The 20,018-nt window shown below is 44.3% G+C and overlaps 1 protein-coding gene across 4 annotated transcripts; it reads right to left on the reverse strand.

The window, feature by feature from the left end:
• Positions 1-5,754: 5,754 nt before the first annotated feature.
• ADPRH (ADP-ribosylarginine hydrolase) lies at positions 5,755-14,336 on the reverse strand. Of its 4 annotated transcripts, none has more exons than XM_032347841.1 (5): positions 13,888-14,336; positions 12,953-13,045; positions 10,880-11,205; positions 9,553-9,913; positions 5,755-7,594 (listed from the first exon to the last, which is right to left on the reverse strand). In XM_032347841.1, the coding sequence occupies exons 3-5, from the start codon at positions 11,190-11,192 to the stop codon at positions 7,180-7,182; spliced, it is 1,089 nt and encodes a 362-aa protein (XP_032203732.1). In that variant the 5' UTR covers positions 11,193-11,205; positions 12,953-13,045; positions 13,888-14,336; the 3' UTR covers positions 5,755-7,179. The 4 variants fall into 4 exon arrangements, with proteins under 4 accessions (XP_032203732.1, XP_032203727.1, XP_032203722.1 ...); XM_032347836.1 differs by having other exon boundaries at positions 12,945-13,045; positions 13,888-14,335; XM_032347831.1 differs by having other exon boundaries at positions 12,949-13,045; positions 14,158-14,332.
• Between the last annotated feature and the right edge of the window lie 5,682 nt (positions 14,337-20,018).

Here is a 20,018-nt window from a genome sequence, read left to right on the forward strand (position 1 = left end):
CATGGCTTGGTCTTTCTGGTGACCAGCCTTCACCCAGGAGCCATCCGTGAATCCACTCAGAGTGATCTCATCAGAACATATCACACTCTTATCACCCAAGAAATTACAAGCGTTTCAGAAGCCCTGTGTCAGGAACTGAGGCCAAAGACCAACTATTAGAACTAAAGATGCTCCTAGCGATCTTATATTGTAGGAAAGTACAGGGGCTTCGGGAGCTTTGGGACAGGAACCAAGGGCAGAGACCAAGATACATATTTTCTATTATCTAACATCTAGTCTCATCCTCACTACAGCCTTCAGGGTAGCCATTATTGACTCTGAAGTACATTAGCCCTCATCGACCTCAGGCCTGGAGGGGTAACTACCATGCCCAGGAGCAGAGCCAGGTCTTTCTGCAAAACAGCACAGATTGTGCTTTTTCTTAGGTTTACTTGCCATGTTCCTGCAAGAGGGAAAACATGCATGCCCTTGGAGGGTGCCTTCCTCCCAGTTTCCTGCATTCAGGGCTGGTGTAAAGTCAGGGACACCTGAAAGCACATCTCATCCCAAAATGTCACCATCACTAGAGCAGTCTCCAGTAGACATCATCCTGCTGGAGATTCATTTGTCTGCTGAAAGTCATGTTTCCCAATTTCACTCATTCAGTGTCACCTCCTCTATTCTTGCCATGTCCCCCGACCACCTGTGCTTTCAGGTTTTCATTTAAATAAGGTTTCACAAATGGACTTTAGTGGGACAATTTGCATTAAAGAGAAGACAGGACTAGCCCCTGAAGTGGTCTGACAAGCAGACTGTGTGACCTCTGCCTGCTGGCATTAGCAATGGGAGATGGCTGCCCATTTACCATCCAAAATGATGGGGAACACTGGTTTGAAGCATGGCCCTCTATTCAAAGCACAAACCTTTATCCACAGCTCTGTAGCTCAGGAGAAACCATAGGGTTCTTTATTGGACACTGTCCCAATCTTCAGACAATCTCATTTTTTACTCATGTTCTTTGGATGTTAGATTTGAAAGTCCACGGGCACCAAGCCCAGAGACCCTGAGAGCAGACACTTGCCCAAGACCACTCTGCCTGTACAGATGATGACACGGAAAAACTAAAGGTGAAGTAGGAAACTTACATGGAACTGGTGTAACCAAGCACAGTGTGGAGGAAGTCCTAATCGCGGCTCAGGCATTGGGTGGGGTGTCTTTGGTGTGAGAAGAGGAGGCTCTCTGAAGAAGAAAGTGATGTTGAGAGGAGAATGAAGATTCTGTTCATTTCACCATCTGACCTGGACTCCATTGTGCCCCTCCCTACCCCTGCACCCACATCCACATTTGAAGTCCTGCCTTCACCTCATGGTTGTGGGAAGGTGAACAGAGGGCACAGACTTCTGCCATCACCATATAACTCTTGGGGTTTCATTTTTGCCTTGCCTAAGGAAATATTCTAACTACAGCTAACACTTGTAGTATGACAAGACTGAAGACACTGAAAGAGACTGAAAACCCCAGCTCCTTCTCACCTAGATGTGTGACCTTGGACAGATGGCGGCTTCTCAGAGCCCAGTTTCTTCACCTGTTAATAGGTTGTGGTGAACTGCCTGACACAGGGTAGCTCTTTTTCTCCTCTTTTTCCTTCTCCAAATGGAAAGAGTCTACCCTACACCCAGGTGTCATTTCTTTCAACCCCTAAACCCTAAGGATGGAAACTGATGGCAAGTCTCCCCCCATGCCCTATATGGATGATTCCTAGATTCCTAACCAGACCTCAGCAGCCATTCCTTGAGGAGCTGATTCAGTAGGCTGGTTGGATGTGAAATCATCAGGATTTCCATCCCTTCCTCCACTCTCTCAGTAGCTCTATGGCTGTCTAAAAAAGATGCATGTTTAGTCTGGAAAGGTAGAGAGGAGTAAATGGAGAATATGGTGGCTGAAGAAGCTTGGAGAAGGGGGGATAAGCCTGTAAGGACCTATTTAGAAACTGTCCCTGCTCCCCTTCCCCCAGGGGATTTACTTGGAGACAAGTCCCAGAAACCAGCTTCAGGTAACAAAGCCCAGGTACAAAGGTGGGTCCGGCCAGGTGGAGACATCGGATCAGTGGGGGGATGCATACTGTCTCCCTGGTTACCAAGGAGTATGGGCCCCGCCCTTTGGGCGCCAATCCCAATCAAGGTGTAATAGACTGGTTCAAATGTCTACTAGGGTAAATTGTAACTCAATTGGTCACCTAGCATCACTGTGGAGTTTCCTGTGTGTGTGTTACAATCTCATTGGCCACCTGTGCGTGGCCAGGCCTGACCGCATGGCCTTTACCCTTAAAAGCTAGTCTGTGAAACAGAGAAGGGTCGCCCTCTCTTGTAAGAGGTGTGGCCCTGAACTTTCCGTTAGATTCTTAATGCTTGGCGCGAAATAAAGCTTTGCTTGACCTTCGCTTTGTATCAGTCTCGCTTCTTTAATCACGGACCCATTATTGGGGCATAACAAGCCCAGCGCTAATTTTTCACATCTTAAAAAAATATTGCCAAGACTTCAAGATAACATCTAGCAATCTTCGAAAACAAAGAAAGCAAATGAAGCACGGTCATATAGTGGGTTGAAAACGTATCATTAATCCTGTAACATTCACATGATCTATTCTGTTTTAGTACACATGTATTAACTTAATAAGCAAGATAAATTCTTTTGTGCATCAGATCGTTTTTTAATTTACTTTAACATGCATATAAAGATACCTGGGTGGCTCAGTTGGTTAAGCGTCTGTCTTCAGCTCAGGTCATGATACCAGTGTTCTGGGATCCTGGGATTAAGTCCCACGGAACTCCTTGCTCAGGGGGAATTTTGTTTCTCCCTCTTTCTGCTGCTCCCCCTGCTTGGGCTCTCTCCCTCTCTCTGACAAATAGATAAAATCTTTAAAAAAAAAACCACACACTCATACACATGCATATAATTAAGTTTATTAGCTCTTTCATCTGTTCATTCTCATCCTTCCTCCTTCTACACACACACACACACACACTAGCACTCACAGTCAGGAGCAAAGGTGGAGACCATGAGTCAATGTAGGTGGAAGGGCAGAGGTAGTGAGGGGAGTGTGCAATTGTTCTCTTCTGTTTGCACCTTTTTTCTCAGAGAGATAGCAAGCAAGGTTGCCAGTTGAGAGTAGTCTGAAGAGATTTTGAGGTTTGAGAAAAAAAGGAGGCTGAAAATCTGAACTCTTTTTGAAGTTGTGCGTGTGATGAAGAGAGAGAATCTCAAAGCCAAGATAGCAGGATCTCTAGGATCTTTCTTTGTTGCCCCAGTTGTAGCTGAAGTTCCCCCTGGGGAAATAACAAATGCTTAGTCCCCACCCTCTTACCACACTCCTCTCACCTCCTCCACAGCATTCTCAAGGGACTGGAAGACATGAAAAGACATGGGTTTTCACCTCCCCCAGCTGAAAACTATAGTGATTCAAATGAAAAAAAAAAAAAGTGTCAGCATTTGGCGGGGGTTCCCCGTTACCTTCTTAAAAGGGGAGGAGAGGTGGTACTCTTTCTGATCCTCCACAACAAGCTTGTGAGGGAGGGCCTACCCACTGAGACTGAAGGTGACATCAAGGTCACACCAGCACCTCTCTGAGAAGGATGGGTGGAAATGTGAGACAGCAGCAGGTGTGAAGCCTGCACTCCCACTGCGGGATGTGAGCAGGAAGGACAAGTTTCCCCTGGGCTGAATGGACTCCCCAGAAGAGAGCGGCCTTGAGCCTTTCTTACCAGTGCTCCACTAGTGAGAAAGATCTCAAGACAACACTTGAGAGGAGTGAGGAGCCTAGAAGAGGGAGGGGAGGAATGTCCCCATTTGTCCTCTAAGTTCTTTGGGCCCAGGACTGACAGTGGGGTGGAGGGAAGAGGGCATGACCCCAAAGTTGTAGAACTGATAAAACTGGACTGGGATTCCATCCCACTTCTGGGTATAAATCCAAAGGAAATCAGAGGCACCTGGGTGGCTCAGGTCATGATCTGAGTCTCCCTGCTCAGTGGGGAGTCTGCTTGTCCCTCTACCCCTTCCCCCACTTGTGCATGCTCTCTCAAATAAATGAAATCTTTAAAAAAATAAAAATCCAAAGGAAATGAAAACAGGGTCTCAAAGGGTCTGCACGTCTGTGTTCACTGCAGCACTATCCACAATAGCCAAGAAAGGGAAACAACCTAAGTGTCAACAGATGAATGGATAAAGGTGTGGTATATACATAATACATAATACATACAATGAAATATCATCCAGCCCTGCGAAAGAAGGAAATCCAGCCATTTGCGACAACAGGGATGGACTTTAAGGCATTATGCTAAGTGAAACAGCCAGACAGAAAAAAAGACAAATGCTGCATGGTATCTCACTTACATGTGGAATCTCAAAAAAAAAAAAAAAAAAAAAGGTCAAACTCAAAGAAACAAAGTAGGAAAGTGGTTGTCAGGGGCTGGGAAGTGGGAGAACAGGGAGAGATTGGTAAAAGATGAAGATGAATGAGGTCTGAGGATCTAAGGTATAACAGGGTGACAACAGTTGATAACACTATACTGTAGAATTGAAATTTGCTGAGTAGAACTTAAATGTGCTCACCCCCCCACCACCAAAGATAAATGTGTGCAGTGATGGATATGGTCATTAACTAGATGGGGGAGTCTAGACCCAATGTATATGTACATCAAATCACCACAATGTACTTTAAATACCTTATAATCTTATATCAATTATGCCTCAATAAAGCTGAAATTTTAAAAAATATACTGTACTGGGATCAACTGGGCTGGGTTTTTAATATGTTCCCCACCCCCCATCAAAAGACCAAAAACTATGTGATCTGCAAAGGAACAGGAAAAGCAGCTTCAACACGGTATACTGAAGGCAGTAATGGAGGAAAAATAAAATTATTTCATGTTTTACTCACTAAATTCAGACAATTTACCAAACCGGGTACAGAAGTAAAACAGGTCATGCCTCAGATTTCACTTGTTAAAATTCTCCCCTGCTCTTTTCTATACTGTAGGATTGAATCATCCCAGGTCTGCTCTTTGGTTAGTGCTGAGAGAATTCTAGTGTTCCACCTTCAAAGTGCAGGCTCCCAACTACTGAGAAAAAGAAACCTGAGAGAGACAAAGGAGAAATGTTTCCTCTTTTCTTACATCTGCAGAAAAACACCCACTGTTCTGTGCTATAAGAGATCTTATCAAGTGGGAAATGAAAAGCAGTCATGAGGGTCTCCAACCTAATCTGCTCAGGAACCTTGTGTAAAAAAGTACATACCATGTGTTTTCTATGATTCTCAAACTGACATCAGAATATTTATATAAAGGAGTCTTTTAAGATGTGGGAATTTAAGAAGTTATTACATTGCTCTGTGACCTGTAGACAAGCACCCTTGAAAGTCAACAATTCCAGTTGGTTTTCTTTGTTTTCATACTCGTAATATTTAAAACATGCTTGTTTTCTTAAATATTTAAATACATGAGAGCTTTTTGAGCCAGAAAATTAACTTTGGAATTCCCTTCTCCCTATATGTATATAAGACTTATAAATCCCATGCCTCTGCTGGAGTCCTGCTGCAAATATGGAGCCGAGAGTTTTGTCTCACACAAGTCCGTGCATGGGCTTGGTTAAAGCATCAGACTCATCATTTCTCCCAGCACATCACACGACACTCCCAGAAACGTGAAGTAGTAGGTGTCTGAAACAGACGTGGAACATGTTGAAAGGCATGTTGAAAGCATTCACACCCACACAATTGGATGAACTTCCAAAGTAATGTTTACTGAATGTATCTTGTGGGCCAGGCAGGGAGGCCACAAAGAGAACAATTCCTCACAAGCAATCTGAGACTGTCCTCAGAAGACATGCAACGACCACACGACAGGATCAGTGTGGTGACAGGGCTAGAGACAGAGGGCTGTGGGCATAAGAGAAGAAAGTGGCCCAGTCCCTGAACAATCAGACCAGGTTTCACCTAGAAGGTTCTACCTGAGCTGGGGCTTGAGGGATGAGTAAGAATCTACCAGTTGAAAAAGGAGAGGGAAGAGCATCAAGAAATGAGGAAAGGGGGTGCACATTCACTGGACTGTGAGTAGAATTTCAGCATGACTGATGTTATTTGTAAAGAGAACTCTGGAGGGCAAGAAGAAGGGAGTCAAGAATGGAGTTAAGGCACCAGGCAAGTTAATTAACAACATTCACATCATATATACAAATTTAGAACCTCCCATGTTCGCAGGCACTGTGCTAGGTTGTGTCTGGAGGAGAATAAAGACAAGCAGATGGACAATGAAACCAGCAACACGTGAAGTGTCACAGCCAGTGACGTACAGAGCATGCCTAGGAGTGGCACCTCTCATACCTGAGTAGCCTGGACTGTGAAATCCAGCTGAGAGATGGATGGTGCAGAAAGGTAAAAGAGGTAGTACATGTGAAGGATACTGAGGTAGAACCACCTTGCAGAGATTGTTGGAACCCCACATTATCACCCTCACTGTTCCGATGCACTGTATGCTGCTGCAAGCACCTGAGTCTTTGCCTAAAGACAGCTGGGTGTGGCTTGCACAAGAGGCCGGCTGAGAAGTGCCAAGGAGTGAGCATCCCTAGGAGAGGTCCTCAACCACTGTCAGATGGATAAACACCTTGGTTTGCTTGCTCCTCAGTTGCGACTCCTCCGAGCCATGGCTTACCCCGAAAACCCAGATGGACTAACTCCCACTGCCCCCAGTGGTAACGTGCTCAGTAATGTATGTTGTACTGGCCTCCCTGCCCTCCTTGTCTCACTTCCCCATTCTCCTATCACTTCCTGGAGTCACCTCCCCAGTAGATGACTTGTATTTAAATCCTTGTCTGAGAGTCCACCTTTGGGGAACTCAACCTGAAACAAACAGAAAAAACTTAAGTCAAAGTTTAGATGATGAACATGAAGACTCAAGTGTGAGGCTTGAAGACTTCTACCTTGGGGAGACGCGGACTCTGTCAATGGAGATAAGAATTCTTCAGGATGGAAAGAGGGACCGATTTGGGGGAGGATAGGGTGAGTTTGGAAAAATGAGCTTCAGGTGCTCAAGGGACATGTCATCTCAAAACTCCTGGAGTATAAGGTTAAAACTCTTGACCTGGGAAAAAGTGAAAAGAAACTGGACCACACAAGAGGGAAAAAACAAGAGATGACATCACATCTCACTAAAGGGCAATTACAGTGTCCTCCTTTGAGCCCAGAGCATACAAAGCCCTGGCTGTCTTCTCCAGCCGGTTTCTGTATTCCAGTTTCTCATAGTTGGAGGGGCTCACTCCTTTCAGACCATACATAACTCCCCACCAGCAGCCAGCAATAGCAGCAGTAGAATCGCTGTCTCCCCCGTGGAAGAAGGCTCGGTGGGCAAGCTCCTTCCAGGAGTCTCCCGCAGCCAAGATGGCATCGTAGGCAATCATGGGGGCGTCGTGGCCACTGCTGCCACCCCAGCCAGAGTAGCTCACGGAGGTATAGAACTGATCCCTCTCCTTGACATCAAAGGGCTTGGGGAAGACAGGGGCTGACTTGCCATCCAAAATCCCTCTAAGTTTTAGGTATTTTTCCCATTGGTCTTGAAAGTAGGACCTGCAGGAAGGAAAAATTCTACAGTCAATTGAAACAATAAATTTGAGAGGTACCAGATAGATGTGGGAACAGGGAGAGAATTCCAAAATGACTTCAACTTCTTGTGCTAATATCAAAATTGTATTAAAAACTCAAAATCTTTGGGGCGCCTGGGTGGCTCAGTGGGTTAAGCCTCTACCTTTGGCTCAGGTCATGATCCCAGGGGCCTGGGATCAAGTCCTGCATAGGGCTCTCTGCTCAGCAGGGAGCCTGCTTCTCCTCATCTCTCTCTCTGTCTGTCTCTCTGCCTATTTGTGATCTCTCGCTCTCTGTCAAATAAATAAATAAAATCTTTAAAAAAAAAACTCAAAATCTTTAAGTGCCATTTGTTCAATAAATTTTTGCCAAGGATTAATATAAACAAGGCACCAATACCTGCTGCTAAATAAAACAGGAAGTTAAAGGTGAGAAATGAAGGTCTATTTTTCCTGAATTGAGAACAGTATCAAATATCACCTTCCAAAGATGAAACTTACTTGCTTTTTTTTCTTCTTCTTCTTCTTTTTTTTTTAAAGATTTTATTTATTTATTTGACAGACAGAGATCACAAGTAGGCAGAGGCAAGCAGAGAGAAAGAGAGAGGGAAGCAGACTCTTTGCTGAGCAGAGAGCCCGATGTGGGGCTCGATCCCAAGATTCTGGGATCACGACCTGAGCCGAAGGCAGAGGCTTTAACCCACTGGGAGCCATCCAGGCACCACTTTTTTTTTTAATAGACTCCATGCCCACTGTGGAGCCCAGTGTAGGTCCTGAATTCACAACCCTGTAATCAAGACTGAAACTGAGACCAACAGTTGGAAGCTCAAACAACTGAGCCCCCCAGACACCCCTTCATTTATTATTTTTTTAAAATTTTATTTGACAGAAAGAGAGAGAAAGAGCAAGTGCACAAGCAGGTGAAGTGCAGGAAGAGGGAGAAGCACTCCCCACTGAGCAGGGAGTCTGACATGGGGCTCGATCCCAGGACCCTGAGATCATGACCTGAGGTGAAGGTAGACGCTTACCCGACTGAGCCACCCAGGCCCCTGCTTTGTTTTCTTAATAAAACTTGTATATATTTAAGGCATGCAAGATGATATAATAGATACACAGTGAAAAGGTTACTCTAGTCAGCCTAATTAACACATCATCTCCTTATATACTATACCGTTTTTTTTCAAGATAGAACTTTGGAACATCACGACCACAGGTGATTTCAGTAGAAAGCTTCTGGACCTCTTTATTCCAAGAAAGGTGATGTGACATCAACTCACCCAAAAGGGAAACTGTGGCTTTACCACTTATAACGAGCTAGTGAAAAAACCTATCTTGTGGGCACTGTAACCGAGGATTTCAAAACACTGTGTGTCATGACAACACTGAAGAAATGGGTTCTAGGAAATAAGCAGGGAAGTTCATAGTAACATGAACTTAGCAGTATAGGATAACCACAAAACCGATAGAAGGCTGGAATACAGAACAGGGAAGCCCTGCAGGTGTACTACCCATTGAGGTCTTCACTGGCTACATGGTGGCAACCATTTCTGCCACTGAACTTGAAACCCTTCAGCAGGCGGCAGAGGGAGGGGCAGTGCTGGATGTAGCAGATAACAAAAATGGATGGTGAACACCAGGATGGTTGCTTTGATCTATGAATTCTAAGCGCCCATGTGCTTGCATGTGTACACTCAGATTCAGTCTTTTTTTTTTTTTAAGATTTTATTTATTTGTTTTAGATAGAGCACATGAGAAAGAGAGCATGGGGCGGGGGCAGAAGGAGAAGGAGAAGCAGGCTCCCTACTGAGCAAGGAGCCCGATGTGGGGCTCGGTCCCAGGACCCTGAGACCACGACCTGAACCAAAGGCAGACGCTTAACCAAATGAGCCACCCAGGTGCCCCCTGGATTCATTTTCCAGCAGGAGCATGCACATACCAACTTACCAGTGTTCAAGGTTCTTCTCCAAAAAGTAGCCTGATTGGATAATGTACTTTTTAGCTTCTGGTAGCACCTCCATCAGTTCTTTTCCCCATTGCCTGGGAGGCTTGCCATTCACAGCATAGGCTGTAAAAAGAGCAGAAACAAGGGCTCCCAGGTAGCCTGTAGGGTGGTGGTGGGTCATCCTGCCGCTCTCGATGCTCACCTGGATCAGCATGTCCAGCTGGCTGCGGTGAGGGAACCGGAGGCCAATGCACATGGCACGCATAGCCGCCCCGCAGCCACCCTCATGGCTGTTAAAGGGAATCCTCCAGCCATTGGCCTCATCCGGCTTCAGCAGCAAGGCATTCTGCACTGAAGCACCCCCTGGCAAGAGTCAGGGAGAGCAAAGGCTCAGTGTAACCGAAGCAAAGGCCTCCATAGGAGGAAAGAACCAAGTTCGGTCCCTAAGTTTCTCTGATGGAAAGGTAAAGCCCCCCAAATATGATGAATGCCCCCTGACCCCAAACCCCAAGCCAACACTTTTCCTAACGTCCTATATAATCTCTAGCATGAGAAGACGGATGACATAAGAACCAGATTCATAGAGTCTTGGAATCTCTATCAGTTATTACTGAGACATCACAGTAACTCAAAAAGGTAGGCTTAACATACAAGATTATTCTTAAGTGACTAAGCTCAGGCTCAGAGCTTAAGAACCCTGCTCAAAAATCACTTCACCAGCTAGCTAGTGACTCCATCAAAACCATCAGACTCCGAACCCAAGCCCTTAGAGAACCCAACGAAAACCTGACCACGGGAGATCCTGAATTCCAGAAAGAGGCTGATAGATGGAATACCAGGCTGGGAAAAGGAGCAACCGGTTAGGAACAACAACATGCTTTTGGGTGCCCGCTGTATTTTGTAAGCCTCATTTTTTAATTTAATATGTATCTTTTTTTATCAGTCAATACTTATCTGCATAATTTTAAATAGCTGTGAATGCATCACCATACTTAAATAAATCAGAGAACGTTTAGATTGTTTCTATTTTTATCACAACTACAAAAAAATCCTTGATATTGAAATCTCAGTTAACAATTTTTTTTGAAGATTTTATTTATCACAAGTAGGCAGAGAGGCAGGCAGAGAGAGAGAGAGAAGCAGGCTCCCTGCTGAGCAGAGAGTCCGATTCGGGACTCGATCCCAGGACCCTGAGATCATGACCTGAGCCAAAGGCAGCGGCTTAACCCACTGAGCCACTCAGGCACCCTCAGTTAACATTTTTAATGAGTGCCTTGGGCCTGCTGTATTCTCCTCCACCTGCCCGTGACCTCCACTGGCTGCACTTACCTGGTGCGCGGCCATCCATGTCTTCCATGCAGTCTTGGTAATGCTTAGCAAGTAGGGAATACAGGTGAGCCAAATCCAAGACCTTGCCGGCTTCCACAAGAGCATCTGCTGTGGCCAGGTGCATCACCGTGTCATCGCTGACTCTCCACCTCTCCACATCTATGGCATCCAAACCACCAAGCTGGGCCAGCTGCCGGTGAATCTTTTCTCCATCCCGGAGAAACTCCCACTTCCCGTTGAAGTACCCCAAGGCATCTCCAGCTGCACTCAGCACCATGGCAGCCACATACCTCTCTATCAGTCCCTCACACATGGTGAGGCTGTCCCTGTAGGAATATTAAGATACATAGAAGATGAGGAAAAAGAAGAATCAAAAAAATAATGGCCCTATCTACATGTTATTGAGAACTCGCTACCCCTAGGCATTGTATTAAGTGCATCTCATTCAAGCCTAACAACTGCTCTATAAACAATGTATTAGACCCATTTTAGAGGTGAGTACATTGAGGATCACCAAGAGAATGCAGTATGAGAAACATGATGTGCCTTGTCTTAGGTCACAGAGGTAATAAGTGGTAGGGCTGGGATTACAGCTTAGGTCCATCTGACTTCACAGCCAATGATTTAATTTTTTAAAAATTAAAAAATAATTTTTTTTAATTTTTATTATGTTACGTTAGTCATCGTATAGTACATTGTTAGTTTTTGATGTAGTGTTCCATGATTCACTGTTTGCATATAAAACTCAGTGCTCCATGCATTACATATGCTCCTTAATACCCATCACTGGGCTGACACATCCCCCCACTGCCCTCCCCTCTAAAACCTTCAGTTTGCTTCTCGGAGTCCATAGTCTCTCATGGTTCATGTTCCCCTCCGATTCCCACCCCCCGCTTTTTTTGTTTTCCCTTCCTTTTCCTTATGTCCTCCATGCTATTCCTTATGTTCACAAATAAGTGAAACCACATGATAACTGACTCTCTCTGCTTGACTTATTTCACTCAGCATAATCTCCTCCAGTCCCATCCATGTTGATGCAAAAGTTGGGTATTCATCCTTTCTGATGGCTAAGTATTATTCCATTGTATATATGGACCATATCTTCTTTATTCGTCTGTTGAAGGGTGTATGGGCTCTTTCCAGAGTTTGGCTATTGTGGACATTGGGGTGCACATGGCCCTTCTTTTCACTACATCTTTGGGAATCTTTGGGTAAATACCCAGTCGTGCAATTGCTGGGTCACAGGGTTCCACAGCCAACGATTTTTTTTTTTTTTCTTGTTTTTTTTTTTTTTATTTATTTTTTATCAAAGCCAACGATTTTAACTATGACTCCATCTTTGCCTCTCTGTGAGTGGCAAGGCCCTTAAATTCTACAAGTCAAACCAAGCTTGTCATTTTCTCTTTTTCACTGGGATTTGGCCTGGAAGTGTATCCCTCCTTTATTAAATAGTAGTATGTTCCCTTGGCGTCGCAATGCACAGTTTGTAAAGTACCTGCACTTTTCATCTCAGTAGTAGGCCAGGACAACAATATGCATTTTGCAGATAAGAAAACGGAGGCTCAGAGAGGGTAAATTTACACACCCAATGATGGAGGCACTGAGACCCAAATCTTCAGATTTCAGGCCACTCCTCAGCACAGATCTACTTACATTGGGCAACCTCTTTGCACCTCAGCCTCTACATCTCTAAAATGGTGACAAAATAGTAACAACCTCATTGATTTGCTGTGAGAAGTAAATAAATTAATTTTTGTAAAGCTCTTACAGCAGTGCTTAACACATAGTAAGCACCATTTTCATTCATAGTCAACTAGGGAAAAAGATTTTTCTGTTATTGAACTAGAATCTTTCTCCCCACAACCTTCCTTTCAACAGCAGTATTTTAATTTTGTCTTTCTGCTTAATGATTTGGCTTCTAGAGTCTTGGGATCTCACTTAATATTCCCTCGACAAATCTAATCCCTGGTGAGCGAGGTACCATATGTGCATTTCCAATATTCATCGTGCCCTATTGCCTGCATCATTCATGTTCAAAGCCCTCCACCATCTACCCCAAATCTACCCACCTACTTCACTCGTAGGGACCAGGCACTTTTAAACGCCTCGCTGCCGCTGCCGGTGGACTGCACTTCTGTGGGCCAGGGAGGGCAGGGCGGCAAGCACCTGGAGAAGGGTAAATGGTGAAGACAGGCTGAGCTTACCAAACAGGATTTACTGACCTTGCTGAGTTCTTGACTCATACAGGATATTTGTAAAACGTAATTTCCATATTTTATTATTTACAAACAATGCCTAGGAACAGGTGTTCTGGGCTACTACACCTGGCTCTGCCAAGAATCAGGTGTATGGCTGTGGACAGCCATGCACTCTGGACCTTGATTTTCCCGTCTATAAATAGGAGAGTAAGGGCTCCCATCTTGGGCTCCTGAGACCTTCGGAGACCAGCTTAGTTGGCTTTTAAGGACCAACTTTTAACCCCCTGTCTCCCTCCCCCAATGCCCCAGATTCTATTCTGCCATTCCTTCTGGCTCTACCCAAAAGTGTGTTTTGGGGAGTTGCTAGCAGGGGTGGGGGACGATGACCATCTCTTTCCTTGGAAATTCTCTTTTAACATTTACACGTACTGCTCTCAGCCTTCCGCTTTCAGAACACCATTACTGCTTAAACTGCTCTTCTACCGTTCACACTCTTGGCCCCGAACTATATATTCAAATTCAAAACTTCAAAACTAAGCTCTGGGCAGAAGCACAGTCCTCCTCCCCACCACCCCCTCCTTAATTTTTCTTTTTTGGTGGTGGTGATGAGGAAACACGCCTGGGCAGGGGGCTGCGTGGGTGGGCGCCTGGTCACCACCCGGTAGACACGAGCGCGCGGAGCACGCGAGGCTGAACGCGCGGGTCTCTGGGGGAGGCGGAGGCGCGTGCGGGGGCCGGGCCGAGGAGAGTCGGCGGGAAGGAGGGCAGGCGGGACCCACGCCCGGCCGGCAGGGCGGCGGGTACAAGTACCTGATCGCCAGTTCGGAAGCGCTCGCGAGACGAGGGCGGGGCCGAGCCCCGGGGGTTCAGGGTGCGCGGAGAGGGCCCGATCCGCTATGTGGAGGCGCAGAATGACCTCGCCGCCCGTGGAGCGCACAAGGGAGGGGGTGGAGCCGCGCAGCCGCGTTCGGGGGCCCAGGCTCGCCGGAAAGTGGACGGGTCGGGGGCTGAATGCCTTCCCGGCAGCGGCGTTCCGTTATGAGCCCCGCTGGGGGCCACGGGAAGAGTGTCACCAGATACCTGGTCTGGCCACGGCGCTGCGCAGCCTCTAGCGGAATGTCGCCGCTCAGAGAACCGGACTCGGACTGAGTGACGATGATTCACCTGTAGCCCTTTGCTGATGCCTGGGGACCTTTGGTCTGTCGAGCTTTTGTGGGTTATCGTGAGCCAGGGTGTGGCCAAATACTGGGGAAAGGGTCCTGAGTGCAAGGCCTTTGTCGGAACTCCCTCCCATAAAATGGGGAAATAATAGCACCTACTTCTAATGGTGGTTGTAAGGAATAAGTTAATTTTAACTCATCATTTATTTTGTAGCAGTTTGGAATTTTTGCATCCTGATAGTAAATAAAAGCAAAGACAAACTAACAGTATTTTTGTTTGGATAAATTAATTATGTTATCCTTGAAAAGAATTAGAATCACCGTATGTAAGTATTCTATATATTTGTCCAAAATTTTAATTTGCTATGCCTATTTTTCTGGCTGTAATTATCCAGACTTGGCCTGAGAGTTTTGTTTTTATTTTTAATCGAGATGCAAATGCACTCCTTTGGTGTTCTGTTCATGAGTTTTAATAAATATCATGAGTTTATATATATTTTATATATATATATATATATATATATCTGAGTAGTCATAATCAAGATACAGAATATTTTCATTACTTCAGAATATTCCTTTGTGCCCTTTTCCGGCAAACCCCCACCTCCACCTTCAACCTTAGCCAAAGTGATTTTTAATTGTTTACAGAAATCAAATCACTGCCAGCCTCTGAGGATGTAGTCCAAGTTCCCTGGTGAGGGATGTTTTTAATAAGCATTCCTATAAAACTCATAACTGTTTCAGTTTAAAATGTCTGTTGAGGATATTGTTCATATCACATAGTGCTCTTTCAACAAAAATCCATGGAAAAAGTGTTTCTTTGGCTTGAATATAAATAATAACTAGGGTTGTTCTTTGCCATTAGTTTCCTCTTACTTTATGCTGCCTGTTAATGTTGCTATCATTTAGACTCCTGACTCATTTATGCTACTGAATGGCTACAGATAGAGTTTTGTGCAGGATCTCTGAGCCATAAATAGTGTCGTCATCCTTCACCACCTTGTTTTACCGATTCCCCTATTTATGTGCCTCCATCCCCCACTGAAAGCACATTTTTTAACTGGTTGGTTTATATACTGCTCAGTGCATAAGACCAGCCAGTAGCCAGTAGCTCTGCCTTTACTTGAGAAGAACAACCAAAAGTCTGAACAGTAATGCCCCAGGGTTTTCCTGAAACCCCTTCTTATGTCTCACTAGCCTTAAAGGCTGATCAAATTATACAAAATTTCTTGGAGGTTGTGCATTATTACAATACTTAGATGACTTCCTTCTCTGGTCTCTTTCCTAGCCTCTTCACAGGTGAACAGCATTCATCTGGTAAAACGTTTAGCTTTAAAGGGACATGAAGTCTCTTTAAAAAAAATAATAAAATTGTGCTTTGTTCAAATTCAGGTTTGCTATCTAGGGCACCTGATTTTGGAACAAGGACCTCATTTAGATCCAAATAGGGTTCATGGCATCTTGAATTTCCCAAAACTCAAAACTAGGTACCAACTATGAGGGTTTGGGGGGATTAGCTAGCTACTGATTGTGGAAACTGTCCAAATCTCTCTCTTATGGCCCATCCCATAGATGTTATGCTAAAAAAACTACTAACTTGACCATATTATTTAGGAAGATCAAGATGACTTAGCCTTTAAAGCCTTAAAGGGAAAAAAAAAATAAATAAAGCCTTAAAAGGAAAGCTTAATAAATCCCTCTGCCCGTGGATATTGTGATGATCAATTTCTTCTTTTTCCTTTTTGTACGTTAAAAATAAAGGAATGCTCTTATGGTACTCACCCAAAAACATGGGGACCACATTTACCCAAAGAGTGTGTATCATAGCCAATAACTAGACCCTACTGTACAAGGGTACCCTCCCTTGTCTCAGACCATTTCTCCCACAGTCCTTTTAGTGAAGGCCACTGAAGAAATAATCATGAGATTCCCCCCGCCATGACTATTCTTGCACTCCATGTGGTAGAAGCCTTTCTAAATGCTGACCCTATTCACTACCTTTCGTCTGGTTGCCTCACCTCCTATACAATCTTCTTGCTACTTACCAGACTCTTCCTCAGTTCAATAAGTTTAACCCTGCGATTCTTCTCCCTCCATGGACAAAACCTCTCACTGCTGCTTACTACTGACAAACCACGTTCTGATTCCCATAATGACTTACAGAAACTGCTTTATCATGCCGACTTTCCATGGTTTTCTGATGTTTCTTATTTAAAAGGTAAAAATGATACATTTTGTGCGAGCTATACAGCTGCAACTCTTTGATGTTCTTGAGGTACCTTGCCTTTGGCTACCTCATCCCAACAGGCCGAACTGTATGCTCTCACTCAGGCCTGCATTTAGCCAAGGATCCATATCCATACAGACAGGAGCTATTCCTTTGGAGTAGCTTATGACTTTGGAATGCTATGGAAACAGCAAGGCTTCCATACTTCCAACTAAGATAAAATTTAAAATGGTTCTTAGCTTCAAAAAGCCATATTATTAGATGCCAGACTTCTACTGCCACTTTGGTGATTTTTCAGGTCCCTGGGCGTTCCTCACTGATGTTTCTACAAGAACACTGCACTCAGAAGAATGAACAACCATGCCTCTGTCACGGTCCACAGAAATGTTCCCCCAATGATAATCGAGAAAAGTTTACTAGAGATGCTCAAAAATTGGTCCCAGGAAAGGGAAAACAAAACTGGAAACCTCATAACTGTTGGTTCAATAAAAAGAGAAATTTGGTTTGGCCCAAATAGAAATCCAGTCCTAGCAGAGTCCAGAAAACTCCCATTACTGACTACTACTGTACATGCATTGAATCACTGGTTCACTGATAAGATCATAACTCTTATGAACCCAGACTAGTGGGGAAATAATGACAGAAAGTGCCTATTTTCTTGCCCCACCTGCCCAAAATACAACCTAGAGAAACACAAAATACAACCATCACTCCTGGACACTTTAAATTCCCCAATGGGCCATTCAAGGTTTAGCAAATGGATTTCATTCAGGTTTTCTCACCTCAGGGATAAATTATGTTTTAGTCATGGTTTGTATGTTTTTTCACTGGACTGAAGCTTTTCCCTGTATGCAGGCTACTGTGTCTTCTGTGGCTAAAAATCCTATTATAAAATATTATACCTACTTGGTAACCCCCCTCAAACTTCATAGTGACTGGGAAACTCACCTCACTGGTCAAGTACTTGGCAACTCCTTTATGTGAGGAGGTTTCATAATGGCCCCTATACTCGGGGCAGGTCACTGTCTTGACAGCTGGAGGATGAAAAGGGCAATGTGCTCTTCCTGTATTTACTATTCTGTTTTCTCTTCATAACAGTCAGAAGCCTACCACTGGTCTACTCCACTAAACCCTCATGGCCATCTTAAACAGAAACTTCTAGGAAGCATACAGGACTCTGGGTTTGCTGAGGAAAAGATGATCAGGAATTTCTTCCTAATACTGGGAGAGTTAGTCAACCACAGCCAAAACAATAGCAGCCCAAAACTAATCACTTGACTTGCTGCCTAAAGTAGTTTTGGATGATTGAATAGCCCTTGGTTATTTACTCGCTGAACAAGGAGGTGTTTGAATAGGCAATACCACCTGTCCTGTATGGATAAATTCTTCTGGGGTATTAGACCCCCAACAGCACAAAATTAGGCAACAAGCACATTGGCTACAATAAATTTCATGTAATGATCTGTGGTCCTTTGGCCTCTTTCTCTGGTTACCTTTAGATCTGGGCTCCTGGTTTAGAGCCATCACCCAAACTGGATTTGTCACATTACTTTTAATTTCATTTTGTATAATCATTTTTAAACTTTGTACCTTTTGCCTGTCAAGTCTTTGTAGAAGCAGCATGCCAAATAGGGAGATGCTAACTCAGCACTTCGAGATGATCTCCAATGGTTATTTACAACCCTGGTAATGCATAAACTTCAGAAGGGAAATGCCTGAGAATTCTCCCTCCTACCCTTCCTTGTTACTCAGGTGTGACCTCGATGTTTTCCAGTCTGTGCACTTTACCTCTGACATGGGTCATGACAACCAGGGAAGGTCCTTTCTGGCACCAAAGGACAAAACCACTAAATGCAGAAAAACTGACTCCTGATCAGTGATGTTTTCAAGGAAACATCTTGAACAGAATGGTGAAATGTGAAAATGAATAAAAGAAGACTTTGTTCACAACAGAGTCAGGCAGCCCTAAAGAAGGAAGCTCTCATGCATGTACCACGCATTGCAGTTTATTTTATATATGCTTAGAGGAAGAAGCTTACTTTACTACAACAGCAGGAGTGAAGATTTTCCCTTTGCCCCTCAACAACCCAGCCAGTGAGAAACTGCCACATCTCAACCACTGAGAAGTAGCCACAACCCTGATCTCTGGCTCTTCTCCCATAAGCTTTCATTCAAAACTACCCCACCCAGCTTTCTCCATTCCTCCATAAAAGCAGACCCCTCTCACTTGTTCTCTGGATCTTGACTATGTTTTACTGGCGTTTACAAGTCCCAAACTGCATTTTCTCTGCTATTCCTGAATACACTCATTTTGCTGCTAAAATAATTGGCTATTTTATTTTTAAGGCTAACCTCCTGACACTTTTTTCTCCTCGGTCAAAAATTAGAAAATATTTCTGGGACATCAAGGACATGGTCATGCAAACTGAAAGAACAATTTGTCAGTTAGCTCCAAATACCTGCAAATAACCATTACAATCTCCCTACCCCCCTCACCATTCCCCACACTCACCAGCTTAAATAATAAAGACACTTACTATCTTATAAAACAAAATGTCTAGACATGTCTAGCTTAGCTTACAAAAAAATATCTTAGAAATGAGAAATCCCCAGGGTTAATTCTTTGTTACCATCAAGGATCCTGTTCCTTCCATTTTTCTGCCCTGCTATTCTCACTGTGTTAGCTTTATCCCCGGGCTGACTTCTCTGACAGGTACCAAATCCATTTACAATTACAGACAAGGCCTAATGGGAAAGGCTATGTCTATTCTTTCAAGGATGAAGAAACTGTTAAGAAAGCCTCTCTCGGGGCGCCTGGGTGGCTCAGTGGGTTAAGCCACTGCCTTCGGCTCAGGTCATGATCTCAGGTCCTGGGATCGAGTCCCGCATCGGGCTCTCTGTTCAGCAGGGAGCCTGCTTCCCTCTCTCTGCCTTCCTCTCCGTCTACTTGTGATCTCTCTCTATCAAATAAATAAATAAAATCTTTAAAAAAAAAAAAAAAAAGAAAGCCTCTCTCTGCACCTCCTCTCCTAAATCAACCACTGGCAGGCAAGTTAGATTATGAGCTCCCCTTTGATTAGGGATAGAACATCTTCCCCGAGAGGTGGGGGTCTTATACAAAAACCAAGATTTCGTTCATAAAGGAAAGAGTGAATGCTGTTCTGCCAAGAAGAACTAATATTTACCTGGCATTTTACTACTGCTAGGCATCAGTGTAGATGCTGGAAATACAGAGGTGTTGAAGATTTAGTTCTCTACCCCCAGTTTTACTGAAGAAGACGTACTACAAGTATTGTATTACTCACCAATCCAGTATTATCTGGCATTTTGAGGCTTTTCCTGAGAAACAAACTTGTGGGACTCAGACCTGACCTCTGAGATGTTTCAACTGTAAGGTGGAAATAATGATACTTTTCATAAAGAATTGTTAACAATGTCTTGGAGTGATTTTTATATATCTTACAGACATTAAATACCTATGGTGTACCAGGTATATGCTAGGCCCTGACCCAGGACCCTCTCTCGTGACATGGACCAAGCCATGTAACCTCATT

This window comes from Mustela erminea, chromosome 1 (genome assembly GCF_009829155.1).
Source record: "Mustela erminea isolate mMusErm1 chromosome 1, mMusErm1.Pri, whole genome shotgun sequence".
In the NCBI taxonomy this organism is placed as follows: domain Eukaryota; kingdom Metazoa; phylum Chordata; class Mammalia; order Carnivora; family Mustelidae; genus Mustela; species Mustela erminea.

What these genes read in the sequence shown, in the direction of transcription:
- ADPRH (XM_032347841.1), bottom strand. Translation starts at nt 11,192, where the DNA reads ATGTGTGAGGGACTGATAGAGAGGTATGTGGCTGCCATGGTGCTGAGT. An exon ending in CATGGATGGCCGCGCACCAG is followed by an intron (nt 9,914 to 10,879) that starts GTAAGTGCAGCC and finishes GACTCTTGCCAG; the next exon opens with GGGGTGCTTCAGTGCAGAAT. An exon ending in GAGAAGAACCTTGAACACTG is followed by an intron (nt 7,595 to 9,552) that starts GTAAGTTGGTAT and finishes TCCTTCCTGCAG; the next exon opens with GTCCTACTTTCAAGACCAAT.